Source organism: Daphnia pulex, chromosome 6 (assembly GCF_021134715.1).
Source record: "Daphnia pulex isolate KAP4 chromosome 6, ASM2113471v1".
In the NCBI taxonomy this organism is placed as follows: domain Eukaryota; kingdom Metazoa; phylum Arthropoda; class Branchiopoda; order Diplostraca; family Daphniidae; genus Daphnia; species Daphnia pulex.
In genome coordinates, this window is record NC_060022.1 from 5,165,192 (window position 1) to 5,183,700 (window position 18,509).

Consider the following 18,509-nt stretch of genomic DNA (forward strand, 5'->3'; position numbering starts at 1 on the left):
TGATTTCCCTTGTTGTTTAACCCTAAATGACTTGAATTTGAACGTAGACCTCTTATTGTCTCGTCCCCTTTCGCAACAATTATAGACCTATATGGCACGAACTTTGATTGCAAATTAAGAGTTGTTTTTTTCCGACCCTGAAAACATCGCATTAATTTGTTTGTAAAAGTCACAGTACTCAGCGGCCAGACGGATGATTGATATTTATTGAACTTTGGCTTCTATTGGTCTTATCTCAAAAGTAGCTGATAAACAAAAACATGCGATGGTATTTAAGGACGCCTTTTGATCACTGAGAATCGCGGTTGGGATTCAGAAAAGAATTGAGTTGCATAAACGTTGAACCAGCAGATTTCTACCGTTCATGGATTTCATTTCGGAGGCATTCGAAGGCTTAGGTCACCTTTTTTATATTGTTAATCCTTTTCAGGTTAGGGATAGTTCAAGGTAGAATTGTAGAACAAAGTTAATGGTTTTCTTGCAACTTTTAGACAAGTTTTCGAACCACGGATGAGGTGCCTCATTATGTTAGTCGGGTAAGTTACTCATATTGTATCTGTAAGATGTAAAAAGAGAATACATAAATAACAAATCATTGAACATAAAATTTCGAGAATTATTGAAGAACCTGGAGTTTGTGTACCATTAACTTGCAGGCCTCAACGTGGTTTTTTGCTCTGATTGTAATTGAACGAATTATACTGCGTAAAAAAGGCAAATCACCACCTATCAATGACTGTATAACATCAATGGCATGCGGGTTATTTATGGAGATAAATAAGTAAGTTAAGTTATATACTTTTATAATACTTACATGTTTTGTTGTTTTCCCAAGATTTCAAACGGTCTTTTTAAATAGTATTGCCTTGAGAGGCGCTACTACTGCTGCGTATGTTTACATTTACGAGTACTACCGCATATATGAGCTTCCCTGGGATTCATTGTGGACATGGGTTGCTTGCGCTATAGGGATGGATTTAGGATATTACTGGGCTCACCGTGCAACTCATGGTATAAGCCTGCAAATAATAAACGAAATATTTTAAATGGAGATTCGATATATAATATGCAATCTTTCCGACGTATGGCATAAGCAGAGGTGAATCTATTCTGGTCTCAGCATCAGGTAAGAATGTCCTTAATTTAACCGTTAGATTATTAATAATTTACAAATTATAAGATTGTTATTGCATTTCCATCAGGTTCACCACAGTTCCGAGGAGTATAACTTAACGACAGCTCTAAGACAAGGTGTGTGGCAAGGTTACAGCACCATGGTAAATTAAATTACCGCAATTCACGTCTACATTATTTGCTGAATATGTTTTCGTTTATTTAAAGTTTTATTACCTGCCAATGGCGTTTTTCATTCCTCCGAGTCAATTCTTCGTTCACTCTCAATTTAATCTTCTATTTCAATTCTGGATTCACACGGAAGTTATCGATGACCTTGGTCCGCTTGAATGGATTTTAAATACTCCTTCACATCATCGTGTGCATCATGGTATTTACAAATACCTTTAAATTGTTGACGAGTGTAAATTTACCACCTTACACGATCTAGGATCAACCCGTTATTGTGTGGATAAAAATTACGCAGGTGTTCTCATTATCTGGGATAGAATGTTTGGAACTTTTGAACCCGAGCGAAGGGACGAACCTTTAGTTTACGGATTGATTGAGCAAGTGGACTCCTTTAATCCATTTTACCTAGAAGTAATAATAATCAATAACTACTATTTGAAATTGATTCCGGTTAACATTATCAATTCAACTTTCCAAGTTCTTTTACCTGCGGAAAGTCTTCCAAAAAATGCAATCCATGTCAGGATTGACCAATAAGCTTAAAGCAATCTTTTATGGACCCGGATGGGTTCCTGGTTCCCCAAAGCTTGGTCATTATGACCAACTTCCTGAAGTATCTTCATAGAATTCTATAATTTAAAAACCAAATGGATTTAATATTATTACATTTCTTAGACAATTGTGAGAGAGAAATTTTCGCATTCTCTTACCCCACACGACCAGATATATGCTGCAATTAATTTCCTATTACTGAGTGAAGGTTACCGATTACTAGCAACCCATTACGAGGTATCGTTGTAAAATTAATTAAATATAAAAGGGAAAATAACTGAATTCTGATACTTTTTTCCAGGAATTTGATGACTGGCTTTTATACGCTTGCTGCGCCTACATCATAGTCTCTCTAGTCAGCATCGGACTGATGTTCAACCGAAATTTCTGGTTTCCATGGGTCGAAATGGTCCGCTGTCTGGTTTTCCTGGGCTATCAGCTCCATTTCAAATTATTTGCTGCGGAAACAATTGGGATTAATTTAGTTATGAATGGGGTTAGGCTCTTCTACTTGTACTCGGCATTGCAGTGCAAAATCGAGTGCGTTCATCAATTCAGAGAAAAGACCCAAAAAGAGAAAATGAAGTAAACTTCTACAAAATGTCTATAAATAGTTAGTCGGATTGTGAATAAAATACATTGGGAAAAATCAGCGTCGCCAGGAAAAATTTAAACCTGTATTCTGTTCTCATCCGATTTCGTGCTGAGGTAGATAAATAGCTGAGAACTACTTCTGCAGAAACCGGAATTCATGATGTTTTTTCGTTTTAAGAATTATTTAAAAAACCCGTTTTATATCGTCAGAATTAAATATTAGCTCATCTCATGGATTCATCCCTGTATTTACGAAGTTGCTTCTTTAGAAAGTGCAGTCTAACGAGTTTTTCTCGAAATTTATTTATACGACTAAAACTGGGTCGAGTTCTCATCTTCTAGTTCTGAATGCCTGAAGAAACGCTTTTGTGATTAAAGGCGCCCTTTTTATGTGGATTTGTGCACGTATACCAACTAAGCTATACCGACTTACTCAGACAATCACAAGCTGCGAAATAGTGTCAACATGGATATCGTGCCAGGTTCGTATGTTGACAATTTTGGATTCTTCTTTGCCGACGAAATCAATCCGTTAAAGGTTAGATAACAATTTCAATTAGAAATATAGCGTTATTGAATTGCCTATGATCTTCTTAAAAGAAAAGATGAGTAACGGTACATTTTATATAGGAGTTCAATAAATGGATAACGTACGCTACCTGCGGCTACTTCATAGTCTCTCTAGTCAGCATTGGGCTGTTTCTCAAACGAAATTTCTGGTTTCCATGGATTGAGATGATTCGTTGCCTGACTTTCCTTGGCTATCAACTTCAGTTCAGAATATTTATCGTGGAATCGGGAGGAAACAGTGTCCTTATGAACAGCATCCGACTTCTTCACTTGTACTCGGCTGTGAAGTGTCAAGTTAAGTGTGTTGGTCAGGTGAGAGATGCAATACAAAAAGACAAAATTAAGTGAATACCTACATCAAAAACTGTCGTGCGTGCCATCTTGAATACATTTCCCGAAAGACAATACAAGAGCTGCTCCCAAAATTATTCCTTTAGAAATGCAAAAAATTAATGGCCTCGAATAATTCGCAGTCGAACGATGTTCCATTGAATTTATACTTTTTTTGCCACAGCATGTAACAAAGGTTCTTTTATATGTTGAAATTCATTTGAAGTCTGTTTTGTGTATGGCATTATGTCCCCTAAGTAAATTAACCTGTTGAGTAATATTTTAGGGCATAGGCTGTATACTTCCTTCTACAGTATCAACATCTTTCAGGGAAATAAATAGCTCAACCATAAACTAGAATTGTATTTTAGGATATACATTAAGGCTACACATCCTTCCAGAATTTTGATATCCTTGCACCACACTCAGGCATATCAAACAATTAGGCTTTCTTTTTCTGCTCCAACTCTGTGATTCTCTTTTGATGAATGTCAATTGCATCCTGATGTTCCTTCATGCGTTGCTGATGAAATGTTATCTCCTCATCAAGGTGAGTTTTAAGTGTTTTCAGCTGTTCAGTTTGCTACCATCCATATAAAAAATCAATACAAGCTATACATAAATTGTAAAAAAAGATATTTCTACCATTTTACGGAAGTATCGTTCCTCATCAGCGGCTTCCTTCTTTCCGAAAGTTCCACCAGCTTCTCGAATGGCACCAGCTCCACCATCTTGGCTGTAATAAGCTAAACGACTAGAAAAGGCAAAACAAATGACAATTAATTCACGTCACAAAGGTAGAATGCTCATTAAAATATTAACTACTCACCTCATAATGGGTATATTACGAGAAAGCTTGAGCGCTGCAACAGATCGAGTCAAAGCCATTTTGTTTTGATGAGTAGACTCGGTGATTCACAAGTCAAACAACTGATTTACAAAGAGAATTCGTAACGACGTCAGACAAACGATCGTTTGGATTTCTACAAACGTCGCAATCGACCAAATAAAATTTTTATAATAATTAAAAGATACATCTGAAGAATAAAATTTCTTACAATAATGTATTCTCTTTAATGGAAGATCTATATTGATAATTAAAAACTGGGTTTGATAGAAACTGATAATGAAACATTTTTCATTCATTGTTGGGCAATGTTGCTAACCAGCATAAACCCGTCGAAAAACGTTGCGCGGAGCGTGAATTGACTATTCTGTGACGGAAGGATTCATTGTTTTTACCGGCCGTTCTACTACAAAGCAGTTTCCTTTTTCTTCATTCGAAAAAAAGTTTGAACTAATAATTTAAAGAGATAATGGATCGTCTATTACGGCTCGGTGGCCCGATGTCTGGCCTCGGACAATCTGCTCCGCCAACTGATGCACCGGTTGTCGACACAGCCGAACAGGTATGACAGATTCGTTTGCATTTACAATAAATTACTTACTATACCTATTATAATTGTTTTCACATTTTTGTTGTAACAGGTTTATATTTCTTCTTTGGCACTGTTGAAAATGCTTAAACATGGACGAGCTGGAGTTCCAATGGAAGTCATGGGACTTATGCTTGGAGAATTTGTTGACGATTACACAGTCAGAGTGATTGATGTATTTGCTATGCCTCAGTCAGGAACAGTATGAAACCATTATCATTTATCAATTTTGCTCACAGTAACTTAACAAACTTTATGTAGGGTGTCAGTGTTGAAGCTGTGGATCCAGTTTTTCAAGCTAAAATGTTGGACATGCTCAGGCAAACTGGCCGCCCTGAAATGGTTGTTGGCTGGTACCATTCCCATCCTGGATTTGGTTGTTGGTTATCTGGTGTAGATATCAACACACAGCAGAGCTTTGAGGCCTTGTCTGAACGTGCTGTCGCTGTTGTTGTTGACCCTATTCAAAGTGTCAAAGGTATTACAGATTTATTCATTTTTTTTTTTGCAGTTGTAATAAATAGTTTTTTATTTACAGGCAAAGTTGTCATTGATGCATTCAGGTTGATAAATCCAAACATGATGGTATTGGGACAAGAACCTCGCCAGACAACATCAAATCTTGGACATTTACAGAAACCATCAATTCAGGTGTGTTTGTTAGATTTTACAAAACATTAAATTCTGCAAGACTTTTTAATGGTTTTTTCTCCAGGCCTTGATTCATGGACTTAATCGCCACTACTATTCAATCAGCATCAACTATCGAAAGAATGAACTCGAACAAAAAATGTTGTGGAACTTGCACAAGAAATCATGGACCGAGGGACTATCGCTAGCCGAATACGAGCAACACTGCAAAAGCAACGAGCAGAGTGTTCGCAGCATGCTCGAATTAGCCAAAACTTATAACAAGGTAAATTCTGAAACATACCGGCCTTTGTTCGTAATCAGATGTTAAAATGATGTGTGTTGGACAGGCTTTGGAGGAAGAAGAAAAGATGACACCCGAACAACTCGCAGTAAAGAACGTTGGCCGTCAAGATCCTAAGCGTCATCTAGAGGAGGAAGTGGATGTACTGATGACTTCTAATATTGTCCAGTGTCTGGGAGCTATGCTTTCTACTGTGGCTTTCCGATGATTTACTTCAGCTGACGCACCTCTCATATCTATCCGATGAATACAATAATTCTCAAAAATCATTATTTTACATGCGAGTAGACCAACCAACCACGTACAGGATAGAGAAAATGGGTCGATGTCATAAGTGGTAACCCCCCGCATTCAAACCTTTCAAAAAAAGAATCGTCCAAACACGTCCTACTTGGTGTTTTCATTCGGATTCGCTTGCAATACAGCTTCAAAAGCTGCCATCGAAAAAGCCCCCCGTTTTCTGATCCCTTTTTAATGCACTCAACTTGGAACAGCGCAAGAAGGGTAAAAGGGACTAGTAGATCTTTGTGATACAGATTATATCGATCACCCGGAATGAAAGGAGCAAAATAAAACCTAGACCTGAAATAACTCTACGCGGATTTAGGAAGGAAAAGCAGAATGTGTGGTGAATGAAATGGCGTGGTTGCTCAAGATTAACAACGCGCCACCCACTGAGCATTTTAAAATAAACTCGAGTTGTTTGTGCTACGTGTTTAATGGCCTGCTTCTCGTGCTGTTCTGGGCTATTAGTGCATAGGGCATGAGCCGTGAAAAAAGATTGTCTCAGACAGATCGCGGGTTTTTTATGTTGTCGTTAACAAACGCGATCCTGCCAACATCCACATCTGTCCTTCTTGCCTCTGTATATATCCGTAAATGTTCCGACCTTTGTTATTTAGCCGAGCGAGTTAATATAACTACGGTTTCCGGTTGCAATGAGAAGAAACAATAGCTAGCAGGGCTGTAATAATAGATAGAGATATGTTTGCAGCAGAGCCCCCGCACAGACTTGCTGTCGGGTTGCAATGCAGTCCGACCTATTGAATAATTGAAAAGCAATTCGTTTGGCTGCGTGCGCAGGCTGTAACTACGCCGGGATTACAAGGATAAAAAGAATCTACTATAAATAAATGTCTGTAATAGAAAATAATAAGGAACCGCGATGGCGTCTTACCTGGATCGATGACGCCAAAAAAGTAAAAAAAACCTGCAAAAGGGACGACACAGTATACGCAACCGGTGGCGGCCTATAACGCGGACTGGCCAGCCAGGGCGCCGTCGCTGCTGCTGCGGCTAGATCTTGATGTATATGTGTTCTGCCCCCCTATTCTTTACCCCTCTTTTCTTGTTAAAGGCACTTGCTGGTCTAGTACGTGCGTTCAGTTCGGGATTGGACGTCATTCCGACGAGAGCGCTTGGCGTCGCACGCCCCGCGACGCCGCTATCCACACAGACCAAAACCGTTAATCAATCAGCAACTTTTTGATATCCGCCTAGCTGTGTGTCTGAACTATTGTGCCGGACCTCCAATCAACATCATTCCTCAACTTTTGGATAGTAGGTAAAAACATAAAGAACAGTAGGCATAGAAACGGACGAGAGATAAACAAAAGAAAACCACTATCCATCGATTTTCGATCCGACTTAATGGATAACACGCGGGCGGCGTGTACAGGATTCATCCATTTGAATCAGCCGCTATCAAGATTGGCCCACCTGTCAAAAAAAGAACTAATAAGGAAAAGTCATTTTCTTTTTTTGTTGGGGGAACAATTGTTTGGCAACATTTGTGTGTGTATGTGTGTGTGTATCTCCAGCGAGATCTAAACTTGGCTTGGCTGCGCAAGTTCTACCCTTCAGACGTGGATAGCGGGAAAATCCGTGAGAAGATGTTCCAACATCTGTCGGGGAGGAACGACTCCATCTATCACGAGGCTTTGAAGCACGAACCGAATAAGACGAAGAATAAGAAAGAGTATTTTCCCACGTTATATTTATAGCAGTGGGCGGCTGCTACCCATTGAATGGCGTGACCCTTTTTTGAGTTTTGACATTAGTCTCTTTCGTGTTTTTTGTTTTCGGCAATTGAAAAGTGCGCGCCCACGTAAAAATTGAAAAGCCGCTTATTTCAAATTGTAGAAACTGGCCGGGCGAAATTGCAAATACTAAAATTCACTTTGGCTGGGAGCAGCCAACCAAATAGCTCGGCTGTTCTTGGTGGTTTCGTTGTAAAATCAATGAAGATGCATGGTTATATTATGCGAGTAGATCATGCCATCTGAAACTCGCCGTAATGGCCGTAATCAAAACGCATCGACCCTGATGATGAGTTTTTGTTGTGTTTTCCTTGCAGTATCATAGTTCGCCCGTTTTCCGGCCAGCAGCAGGGCAGCGGACAATGGATTGCCGCCGCCAACTTGGAAACGTCGAGTAAAAGTTGATGTGAACGAAGAATCTGATTCATGGCAGACACTCGTTTGCCGGATGTGGTTCCGGCTAAAGATCTGGCGTCAGGCAAGGAAGCAGTCGAACTCATGTCCGGGAGCAGCGCCGCTCAGCTCAACAGTGATAGTAGTCAAGTGGGAATGCCCGATTGGCACATGACGGTTCTCAGTGCTAATGAGGATCATCCGTCAGATACGCCGATAGTGCACATATGGTCCAGTAGCGATTCAAACGACTCGAACGATTCGTCTCTGCTGGCCAAGCCGGAAGAAGTTTGCTCCCGTCTGGAGCATCAGATTGAGCACCGGAGCGATAGCCAACTCGGCTCGGATTCCGGCATTGACTCTCAGCTGGCGAGTCCCACCGTGATAGACGGGGGTTACAACAAGTTGCAAGAACAATCTGCCTTCGTATTGGACCTGTCGGCGAATCACTTATCCGTGCCGAGTCGGATGAAACTAGGCAGCCTGCGCAGCAGTCTAGAGAAGCACAACCAACAGCAGCAGCAACCAAAGTTGAACGAAGATGAACCCCCCATCGTTGAAAATAGCGTTCACGGAACTGGAGAGCAGAGAAACGATCCGTCACCAGCTAAAACTATTCCAACTTCGCCCAGATTTTTGCCACAGAAAAGGTCAGCATTATTATTATTATTCTTAAAATTCCGCCACTTTTTTTTTACTTTTGACGTGCTACACACTTTTGAAACTAACTTGTCACAAATGCCAGTGCGCTAGCCCTACATCTGTGTCAAGTAAAAATGCATGTACTGTAGTAGATGCTAGACAAAATCAATATTTCCTTATGAATGTTTGATGTGGGCGGTGAGACGGCTAGTCCCCGACGGCAGCGCTCATGGCCGGGGTATACAAGTTAGACATCAAACTAGAGAAATAACAGGCAATTAGGAAAGCAGCACGGATGAATTGTTGATTAGAATATGGGGGGAAACGTTTGACTGTGCTCCACAACGGATTTGTGCGAAACTTGTGTCTATTGTTCAAATGCACAGTGCTGCTGCCCTGAGGAGTCCATCATTATAAACTGAAAGTTGCATCTTGTTCAATTTCTTGTCTTCTCTCAGGAGAGAGAAAAGCCCATAGCTTTGTTGTGCTGGGCTGTTTATTTGTTTCCTCTTGAGCTAGAACGCGGAGGCATTTTCTAAAAATAAAAAAGGCTCTTTCTCTCTCCTCCGCGTTCCAACAAACGGAAAATGTAAAAAAGTAGGGAAAAGAAAAAAAGGCAGCCATCAATTTTCCATTTGACCTAAATATGTTAGTATACCCCTACGGATGTGGCTTGCCGCTAACAGAATAAGGATCGTTTTGTGATTTTTCCCCTCCCCATCCTATATAGGCATCACCGGAACTTTTTACCAGTGGATTACAGTCTAGACGGCTGGCAGTCACCACGATCGGACAATTTCCTGAAGATTCGTTCGTTGCCGAGTGAATGTGAGCAGCAGACGGAGATGGAAGAGACAAACAGTTTGGCGGTCAGCTGGTCCGATACTAGCAGCACTCCGATTACGACAAATTCCGGCCGTAAACAACAAACGACAACTTCGTCACCCAAGATCTGCGTTCAACGGGATGCTCACGTCGACCGGAGTTTTCACGAAGGCCAGTCGTCCATCGTCAGTGAACGCAGTTGCAGTTACGACTCTCAAGAATCGTCGCACTTTCTGGCCGATCAGGAAAGCGATTCCCGATGTTATTCTCCTTCACGCAAGCCGAGCTTCGGCTCCATTTGCAGTGACTCGTGCACAGACAACAACATGGACTCGCGGACATCGATCAAGCCGACACGTTCATCTCATCACAATTCCTTGTCCAGAAGTTCATCTTCACGATCGACTTTCCTCTCAGTTCCCACCAGAGTACCTAATCACCTGTGGCTGTCATCCACTTCCGATCAGCATCAAACCGATCACAACAAGGAGCAGCACGGTCAATCCTCGGCGAATTCGCAACTAGGATCCACGTCGTCGCTGATGGCATCGCACTTCAGCCTATCAAAGTATGATGTCATTGAACCCTTTGAACTTTGCGATTTTAGACTTCAAAGGCTATATAGGCCGGCAGAGTTGCCATGGATCGCGTGGGATTGTTTCTACAAAGAACTTTCCAGGAAGGAGAATAAGCAAGAAGGTTATTTCTTGAGTGCTAGGACGTAAATCCGCCGTTGTTTTTTATCGAATTGCTCCAGAAATCGTTTTCGTGTCAATTATAAGAAAACGCACCGGTGACAGGCGTGAACACCACGCCCTGAAACGTCTGTCGACAGACGGCGGTCTACGAGAAATCCGTGCAGACAGGCGGGCAAATCTACGTGCTATCCACGGTCACGCAATCCTTGCTACAAAAGAATCGTGACCTATATATATTCTACTACCAGAGTTGGGTTTAATTGGGTTGCAAGAGATTATAGACTTTTCTTGGCTTTCATCTTTGCACTGCATTCGGTTATTTACGTACAGTATAATCAATTAGACAAGTAGCTAGGCAGTGTTACCTTATTACGACTCATTCGCTACACGATCCTTATAGACTTTTGGGGATGTCGAGACAAATTTCCTGGAAAGTGAATGAACCATGTTAGTAATCATGATTAAAGTTTAGTTAACTGTGTACATAACAAAAGACGGTATTGAGCTAACTATATGAGTATGCGTAACAATGTAAAATGTACAAGGAATAGTAATTGATCATTATCTCGGTGTGCCTGTATGTTAACCAGCCCGTACCTGCGGCTGTGCCTGAACGAAGGCGGAATCAACGACGCCCTGCTGCTAAGCCTTGCTGGAGACGAAACGAACCACCACGCCGTTCTCGACATGTTTGACGATCCTTATTACGATTCGGCAACCGCTGCCGCCGTCCAGTTATCACTCACCCAACGGCTGGCCTTCCCTCAGCTGGTGGAGAATGACCCAGAATCGGACAAACAAAACAATCGCCATCAGCAACGCAACCAACTCCCTAGAGAAGAGGGAAGCCTCAATTTCTTCGCCAAAATCATCACCTTCCTGGTACGCCAAACTTTTTCCCGTACTATATTATACGTCGACTAACTAAAAAGTTATATACAACTTCAGGTTCTCGTGTTCGTCATCGTCCTAGTGGTAGGTGTCCTCGTCAAAATATCGCACACACCTCGATAGCTGACGGCCAACCGATCGATTCTTCTTTCAATTTTTTGTTTTGCGAATAACTGTAAGATACGATTGATTTGTAATTCAATTTTGTATTCTCAATTATTTTACAATGTCCTTGCATTACTCCCTCCCCTTTTGTCTGGCACTCTTTCAACGTTGTTTGGGGGCCTACTAGTGAGGACGGGAATAAGAGAAGCTGCAGCCGTTTCCAGTCAACATGACGTCAATTCACTTCTTCTTCGGCTTTCACGGGTTTGATTCGATTTTGCCGAGCGACGACGAGCGTCAGTGCGTTTCTCATTCAACTGACTGTCATAAGAACGAATTATGCACCGCTCGCTGGAACTTTCTCGCAATATACTGTTGGTTTTCTGTTGCTGATGCTCACGTCCTACTTATGATTATTCTGGTGCTCCAAATGATGAATAATTCCGTCTTGGATTGAACGCGACGACGACGACGGCCAAGGTCGTGTGTTTGTGCCAGTCGGACCAACGAGAAATAACAGTGGCAAGGCACGCCATACGACGACTCTGCACACAAACATCTGACTTATTTCCCTTCGCGTGTGTGTCTTGAAACAAATCGATACGGCGCCTACATGCGTGAGCTCGGCTAGACGCACGATAAGAAACAGCTGCCCCCACCCCAATCCCCGATATTCACGCTATGGCGGCGTGAATGTTGGTGGCTATACGGAAACGCCAATCAGAATAAAAAGCTACCACACTATCCTACATTTAAACAAAGAACCAAACAATCGATAGATATATTTACGTCGTGACACTATTCGTCGTGTTTATTTCACTGGTATAAACTCCGAAAATGACCAAAAAGGAAATGAGCAATAGACATAAATTTAGGTTAGAAATTCAAAAACGGAATAAAACGACTTTGTAACAAAAGTGGACATTCGTCTGTGGGTTTACATGTGAGAGTAGACGAGAGACATCGCCATGGTGATTCGGCTACAGGCCGACACACTTAGACTCGGGAAGAGCTTGATCAATTTTTCACAATGGAAATGAACGGCCGCTTCTAGGAGCTCGTCGACCGAGTGTAACTTGGCCCAGGAGATTAACTGATAAACGTTGTTCATTCGGATGTGTGAAATCAGATAACTAACGCATTGTTGTTTGAGATCTCCAACATCGAATTCGTCGGCAGCTTCAAACAATGACTGGGCTTTGATTTGGTTGATGGAGGACGAAACTTTGCCAGAGTAGATAAAGTGGAGAACGTCTTTGAAAATCTCGAAGCGGATGTGGTGGATCCTGATCTTGCCCTGACCGCCCTGACGATTCGCTTGTTGTATCATAGCAGCGAGCACTAGGCTTCTGGCCGTCAGAATGATGGCGTGTCCGCCCACGCATTGGCCGTTATCAAACTGAAACTCCACATCACAGTTGGTTTGACGAACGTACAAGTTTGTAAACTGCTTCAATGCATTCGTTTCACTTTTACTCGGGGCCTTTGTTGTCATCTCGTTAAACTTGATCCAAATACGACAAGTAATCTCCTGGTCGTAAATCGCCGTGGAACTGTACATCAACTTAAAAACCGATACACGTCATCAGCCATATAAAGTCTAAAACACGACACAAACAAAGACAGACAAAAAACAAGAAATATTTACCGATTGCCATGTGCACCACTTTTCGTTCATCTTGTTTGTCGCCATTTGAATGCTTCCTTCGTCAATGCTGACCCCTACAGCTTCAGGTAAAGCACTGCAAGGTTGACTCGTTTCTTCGTCGATTTCATTGCCTCCAGGAGTAATCAGTTTCAAAATGAAATGAAAACGTAAAGCTTTCTGTGCATTGTTACTAGAATCGTCTTCTTCAAACTGTTCTAAACGAAGCTGAACTGCATTCGCAGCATCACAGTGAACACGTTCAAGTTTGAACCAAGAGGAACGGACTCCCCGGTCATTTGTGGCCTCTGAATCCGAGACCACAGTCTTCCACACAATTTGCGTTTCACCGTCGTTCAGTTTCTTTACATTTATCGACATTCTTTTCTCTGATATTTGCACAAAAATGACTTTTACTTTTGACTACTTTTACTTTTGTCAATTTGATTATCTTGATCGTACTTAATGTTCAAACTCATTAACCATTAACGACACTTCCACCCTTGAGCTGAGTTTAAAGTGGACTGAAATTTGGAGCAGACGACATTGCCAATTTTGACCTTGAAAATGGCCGATTTTTTCGAAATGTCTGAAATGCGTTATTCGTTATCAGTAATATCCCGTAATAATTGAAAACTCAAACAAAATTGTTGATCAAACGAAAAAATACTACAGCAGTTTATTGAGAAATTGTTTTTTATCTTTTAGTCATCCATTAAAGTAAACTGCCATACATAAATACGTCCAACCCACGTTATGATAATCATTTACACTGAAAAACATTCCAAATGCACGCTAGATCAAATAAACGACATGCTGTTGATGATGACGAGATGACTTTTGGAGCTAGTCGTATCCTTGGCTGTGTACTAAAGAGAGATAATAAGCATGAAAACGTACAAAAAGTGGATTACCTTGGGGAACAAAGGTATTAACCTGGAAAGATCGTAGTAACATTCGGCATTGTTATGGGGTTCATCCGTTTTATCGTTTGGTGTTTGATGGGAAACTTTGCGAGATCGGAGAACAAGGGAACATGAAAAAGCCTCTGGAGACGTTTGCCCGTTCTATTACTTGGGGGATGAGGAACCAAATATAAAGTGGATGGCGTCGGCGCCGTTGTGGAATGGAAATGTCTAGAAAATTGAATTCGTGGCTTGGTGCACTGTTGCTCTGCTTAAAAAGTATTGAACCAAAAAGTTTAACGTATTTTACTAACACTTAGCCCTCCCAAAAGTTCCGACACCAAATATCCATTACTGTATGGAATATCCTCTCTGTTTTGAATATATTGAAACTTCATTTCAAGTTTGCCAAGTTACCACATCAATGATCAAACTTTTCACGGTCGTTTACGTAATGCCGTTTCATGCCCTAGATAACAGTCTCTGAAATCTTTTTGTTCGTTTATTGATTAATTAGTGATGAATTATTAGTATCGAAATAGTAAACAGAAGGAAAGGTGACACCAAATCATTCGGATAAGGGAAATTAGATGAGAAAGATAATATCGTCTGCTACCATGATTTGATTGGCCTCCGTCATCCTTTCGAATGCTGCCCGAGTTTCATGAGACTGGAAAGGCTCGGCCGAATGTTTCTCGACCAGGTAAGCGCGGAAACGGCTGGAAGGCAGCGACTGGGCACGCGATTCGCGGAATAATTGGGTCAACGACTTTTTGAACAAATTGTAACGCTCATCGCTAATAGAAGCGGGAGTCTCATCTTCATGGACGGTCGTATCCATCGGGACAGAGTCCGTTTCCAAAGAGGAACCTTGAGATGCCGTCGTGTCTTGTGTTGACTTTTTGGCGCGTTTGGTGGTGGTGCCACTGGACGTCGGTTGGCTGCTGGTAGCGTCGAATTCGTACGGATCTTCCTGAGTGGTTCGAGTGCGCTTCCTTTTTTTCTGCGACTCGGCAGTAGACACGGTCGTTTCGTCGACATCTTCTTCCGGTTCCTATGTTCGCCAAATCGTGTTACATTCAGACTCGAGACTAAATGGATTACTGTTAAATTACCTCCTCCTCTTCGGTATCGACTTCATCATCCTCTTCGCCGTCGTCTTCAACCTTCTTCTTCTTACGCTGCTTCTCAAGAACTCGCTTGAAGTAAGCGAATTGGACGAGCTCAATGGCCGAATGCGCGTCATCAGCATCGATGACTTTTGATAGACGTGCACGGGCGTGAGCCGTGGAGAGACGGATCAGCGTCTCGAGCGCACGAGCCGTTACCGGTTGGGTGCGCGCCACATCTGGATTTTCAACTTCGTGAGACCGGAGACGCGAATATTCTTCAGCGATGGCGTCAGCTGCTTCTTGCGACAATGTTGGCTGAGATTTGTCAAGTTTAAATATCATGAGAACTTTGCCAAATGTCACAAAGAATAACGAACCAACCTTAAGGGCGCGGGCGACGTGAATGTACTTCTTCATGAACTGCATGCTAACGACTTTGTCCGTTTTCAAACGGCTTGAACCGTGGAGAAGAGCGTCGTACTTTTCATAAAGCGGCGTCTCCTGGACGGTAGACTCATTCTCGTCCGGATTCCTGGTCGATAGCATGTCCAAATTCATGGCCAATGGGAGCGGTTCCCCATCCTGTTCCGTTGACGCACGGTAGCGATGCATTCGGACAACATGGTCGGCGATTCGACGGTCCTGCTCAACATCCACCAGATCCAGCACGATGAACAACAAGTCGAAACGAGACAGTAGTGAATCCTGCAGAAAAGCAGTCAACCGTTATCGATCATCTGCTCCAAAACAATTATAGAAAACCTATTAAAAGAACCTGCAAGCCAATGTTTTCCATGGGTGTTTTGTATTGGTCATAGCGACCGTACACTGGATTGGCGGCTGCCAGGACAGAGCAACGAGCGTTCAGTCGAGCATGGATGCCTGCCTTTGCAATGGTTACCTGAAGGAAAGAAACAAAACAAAAACAATTGACTGAGTTTTCATCTAATATTAAAAGGATGGGCGAGACGAAAAAAATCGATCGACAAAAGTAAACTTTTTTGCTTGAGTGGAGGTAAGCTGGATTGGATCGATTTCAATAAATACTAGGAATGGAGGGAAACGAAATTCGTGGTACGGACTATTAAATATTTGATTGAAAGCAGAATAGCATGGGAACTCAATTAACTAGTGGGCGCACGCGGCCGGTGGACATCAAATTACCATTTTCAAAGCGATCATGGCAAAACGAAGTTAGTTTTCTATTTCTAGAAAAAATGTACACGTCTAATAAAGCAAGTGGGAAATTTGATGCATTGCGGAATTTTTGAACTAAATTATTTCTAATATTTCAAGTAAGTTTTGGTTCAAAAGTAATAAAAGAATTATGTCAGGCGAAACGTAACGCAGCAGTGAAATATTTACCGATCCTTGTTCCATGACTTCGTGGATGGCAGTTCGATCGATGTCGGACATTTTGTCAAATTCGTCGATACAAACAACTCCGCGATCAGCCAAAACCATGGCGCCAGCTTCCAATCGTCGCTCACCAGATTCAGGATCGTTGGTCACTGCAGCAGTTAAACCGACGCCGGATGAACCACGGCCTTTCAAAGAAAATCAGATTTATGAAACGGTAAAGATCGATAGGGCGGGAGAAAGGCAACCAGTGTAAGATGATACCTGTTGTAGCAACGGCTCTCGGCGCCGTGAAGAGGACGTAACGAAGAAGTTGAGATTTGGCAACACTAGGATCGCCAATTAGTAGAATGTTGATGTCACCACGAAGGCGAGTACCGTTGGGCAAAACCTTTTCTAGACCGCCGAGCAACATGCAAAGAAGGGCACGTTTGATGTATTCGTGCCCGTGGATGGAAGGCGCCAGAGATTTGGCCAAGAGCTGGAAGACGTCAATTGATTTCATCCGAGAGAATTTTTTACATTTTCGGACATCATCACTAGTGATGAAGATGGAAGCCTCTTTGCTGAGGGGGACAATGTTGCAAGCTAAGAGGATCGTCCTGTAAGATCAAAGACGAAATGTTATATCAAAGTTTTGGGAAATAATAATTCTGAGAAGACGCGTTACTTGAAGGCACCTGATGTGAATCCTCCTTGTTTTCCTGGTAACGAGCGGAAAGTGCCAATAACTTGGATACGATCGCCAGGTTTGCATCGATCCACCAAGTCGTTATCACAAATAATGTCCACCGCACGAGGCAGTTGTCCTTTAATGAGCAAGGTCAAAAGAACGTGTTAGAAAAGGGGTTATAATTTACGCTCCAAAAAATTTGTATCTACCGGCAGGAGCTTTTTCTGGCATTTCTTGGATCGTTAACGTTTGATGGTCTCTATAAGTAGACAGTCCATACTCTGTCTCTAGCAAATTGCCATCTTCGTCCTAAATTATTCAAAGACAGACATGAGTTCGTAATTATTGTAGACTTTTAAATTTCATTTTCATAAGTCATCCCGTAATTTATTCTATTTTTTTTTAAAGTTAACTAAAAATAACGACCTGTGTACTTTCATACGCCATCTGAGGATGCTAGATACAACTAGACTGAACTTCGAAATCTTTCCTTTCTTTCCTTCAAAAGTTCTATTTTTACTACCACAAGATAAATTACCTTGGTTGGATAGACGGAACTTGAAGGGAATGCATCAAAACTAGTCAAATCGGTGTAACGCCGTTCGATAGTTTTCTTTGTTGCAGGACAATAATGCACGCTGCGAACGATCTTCGGTCGAACCAGAGAACCTAACATTTTAATTAAATTAATTAAATCAATTAATTTATCTTAAGACTTTAAAGAAATTGGATTCTTACACTTTGTGACAATCCCTTCAACACAGACTAAATTTCCAATGAATCGTGAAGTGAGACTTCTTGGAGTGACATGCTTTGCTCCAAAACTTCCCTCGAAACCAAGAAAAAACTCGTCATGCTCCTTTGCATAGCTTGAATCAATACCTCCAACAAACTCTGCTAAAGCTTTCTGGAACGCCAATTGCTCTTCAAAAGCATTTGTAAGCAGGCTGCATGAAAAGAAAGGTGAGTGTTTCTACAAAACTTTGTTAAGTGTTTATTTTACCCATTGGCTCTAGCAGCATTGACACGGCGAAGATCATTGATGTTGACAACCAACCTAGTTTGTTTGTTACTCACCATATCCTTCACAAGTTGAGTATAAATTCCATCTCGATTCTGCAAAGCAAAAAAGTTAATAATAACCACCTATTGAATTGTTAGTTCAAATCAACAGGTCCCTACGTAGTCGTCGAGAAATTCAGCGTATTCACGTTGAATGTCTCGGATGCGTTGATCGACATCTCCTGCAGACATTTTCGAATAACCAGTGGAAAGCAAAGTAAAATTAATCTAAAATAGCAAATTCAGTGAAAACACTGAAAAAATCTCGATCGCAGACTTGAAAAGTTGAAAACAAGTGTGACCGACTACAAGCACAGCAGACAACGAATCTACACAATGAAACTAAAGCGCCAACTCCCGCCAAAATACGCCATCTAGTGACATGACAGTATAGGCTGGCGGGCGATTTGAAATGAAATTCAAATTCGGAAAAATATTT

The 18,509-nt window shown here is 41.7% G+C and overlaps 6 protein-coding genes and 2 long non-coding RNA genes across 11 annotated transcripts; 3 read left to right on the plus strand and 5 right to left on the minus strand.

Annotated features, from left to right (window-relative positions):
* Window positions 1-188: 188 nt before the first annotated feature.
* Window positions 189-2,165, minus strand: LOC124196071. Of its 2 annotated transcripts, none has more exons than XR_006875577.1 (6): window positions 2,016-2,165; window positions 1,793-1,934; window positions 1,351-1,710; window positions 815-1,019; window positions 644-726; window positions 189-556 (listed from the first exon to the last, which is right to left on the minus strand). It is a non-coding gene; the product is annotated as an uncharacterized LOC124196071 (long non-coding RNA). The 2 variants fall into 2 exon arrangements; XR_006875576.1 differs by having other exon boundaries at window positions 629-726.
* LOC124196064 (alkylglycerol monooxygenase-like) lies at window positions 291-2,509 on the plus strand. The gene is made up of 11 exons (XM_046590858.1): window positions 291-430; window positions 492-536; window positions 657-781; window positions 860-1,011; window positions 1,098-1,126; window positions 1,203-1,277; window positions 1,342-1,504; window positions 1,565-1,716; window positions 1,784-1,918; window positions 1,981-2,094; window positions 2,159-2,509. The coding sequence occupies exons 1-11, from the start codon at window positions 365-367 to the stop codon at window positions 2,444-2,446; spliced, it is 1,344 nt and encodes a 447-aa protein (XP_046446814.1). The 5' UTR covers window positions 291-364; the 3' UTR covers window positions 2,447-2,509.
* A 1,185-nt stretch (window positions 2,510-3,694) lies between these two features.
* LOC124196070 (ATPase inhibitor mai-2, mitochondrial-like) lies at window positions 3,695-4,334 on the minus strand. Its single transcript, XM_046590866.1, has 3 exons — window positions 4,181-4,334; window positions 3,997-4,105; window positions 3,695-3,934 (listed from the first exon to the last, which is right to left on the minus strand). Exons 1-3 carry the CDS (start codon window positions 4,237-4,239, stop codon window positions 3,794-3,796), a joined length of 309 nt encoding a protein of 102 aa, XP_046446822.1. The 5' UTR covers window positions 4,240-4,334; the 3' UTR covers window positions 3,695-3,793.
* A 162-nt stretch (window positions 4,335-4,496) lies between these two features.
* On the plus strand, window positions 4,497-5,990 carry LOC124196068 (26S proteasome non-ATPase regulatory subunit 14). The gene is made up of 6 exons (XM_046590862.1): window positions 4,497-4,760; window positions 4,840-4,989; window positions 5,049-5,265; window positions 5,326-5,438; window positions 5,503-5,703; window positions 5,768-5,990. The coding sequence occupies exons 1-6, from the start codon at window positions 4,668-4,670 to the stop codon at window positions 5,927-5,929; spliced, it is 936 nt and encodes a 311-aa protein (XP_046446818.1). The 5' UTR covers window positions 4,497-4,667; the 3' UTR covers window positions 5,930-5,990.
* Window positions 5,991-7,195: 1,205 nt separating this feature from the next.
* Window positions 7,196-11,707, plus strand: LOC124196063. 2 transcript variants are annotated; one of them, XR_006875575.1, is made up of 6 exons: window positions 7,196-7,285; window positions 8,078-8,803; window positions 9,526-10,188; window positions 10,909-11,200; window positions 11,267-11,384; window positions 11,502-11,707. XR_006875575.1 is itself a non-coding variant. In XM_046590857.1 (5 exons), the coding sequence occupies exons 2-5, from the start codon at window positions 8,187-8,189 to the stop codon at window positions 11,330-11,332; spliced, it is 1,638 nt and encodes a 545-aa protein (XP_046446813.1). In that variant the 5' UTR covers window positions 7,196-7,285; window positions 8,078-8,186; the 3' UTR covers window positions 11,333-11,707. The 2 variants fall into 2 exon arrangements, 1 of the variants encoding a protein (XP_046446813.1); XM_046590857.1 differs by having other exon boundaries at window positions 11,267-11,707.
* Window positions 7,279-11,004, minus strand: LOC124196073. The gene is made up of 4 exons (XR_006875579.1): window positions 10,916-11,004; window positions 10,684-10,745; window positions 7,510-7,659; window positions 7,279-7,440 (listed from the first exon to the last, which is right to left on the minus strand). It is a non-coding gene; the product is annotated as an uncharacterized LOC124196073 (long non-coding RNA).
* Window positions 11,708-12,098: 391 nt separating the features above from the next.
* Window positions 12,099-13,505, minus strand: LOC124196067 (ARMADILLO BTB ARABIDOPSIS PROTEIN 1-like). Its single transcript, XM_046590861.1, has 2 exons — window positions 12,963-13,505; window positions 12,099-12,878 (listed from the first exon to the last, which is right to left on the minus strand). Exons 1-2 carry the CDS (start codon window positions 13,338-13,340, stop codon window positions 12,252-12,254), a joined length of 1,005 nt encoding a protein of 334 aa, XP_046446817.1. The 5' UTR covers window positions 13,341-13,505; the 3' UTR covers window positions 12,099-12,251.
* Window positions 13,506-14,353: 848 nt separating this feature from the next.
* On the minus strand, window positions 14,354-18,424 carry LOC124196061 (zygotic DNA replication licensing factor mcm3-like). Of its 2 annotated transcripts, XM_046590854.1 has the most exons (12): window positions 18,191-18,424; window positions 18,012-18,124; window positions 17,747-17,955; window positions 17,547-17,677; window positions 17,218-17,317; window positions 17,006-17,144; window positions 16,600-16,937; window positions 16,342-16,523; window positions 15,752-15,877; window positions 15,358-15,681; window positions 14,980-15,291; window positions 14,354-14,918 (listed from the first exon to the last, which is right to left on the minus strand). In XM_046590854.1, the coding sequence occupies exons 1-12, from the start codon at window positions 18,260-18,262 to the stop codon at window positions 14,451-14,453; spliced, it is 2,514 nt and encodes an 837-aa protein (XP_046446810.1). In that variant the 5' UTR covers window positions 18,263-18,424; the 3' UTR covers window positions 14,354-14,450. The 2 variants fall into 2 exon arrangements, with proteins under 2 accessions (XP_046446810.1, XP_046446809.1); XM_046590853.1 differs by having other exon boundaries at window positions 14,980-15,681; window positions 18,191-18,402.
* Window positions 18,425-18,509: the final 85 nt, after the last annotated feature.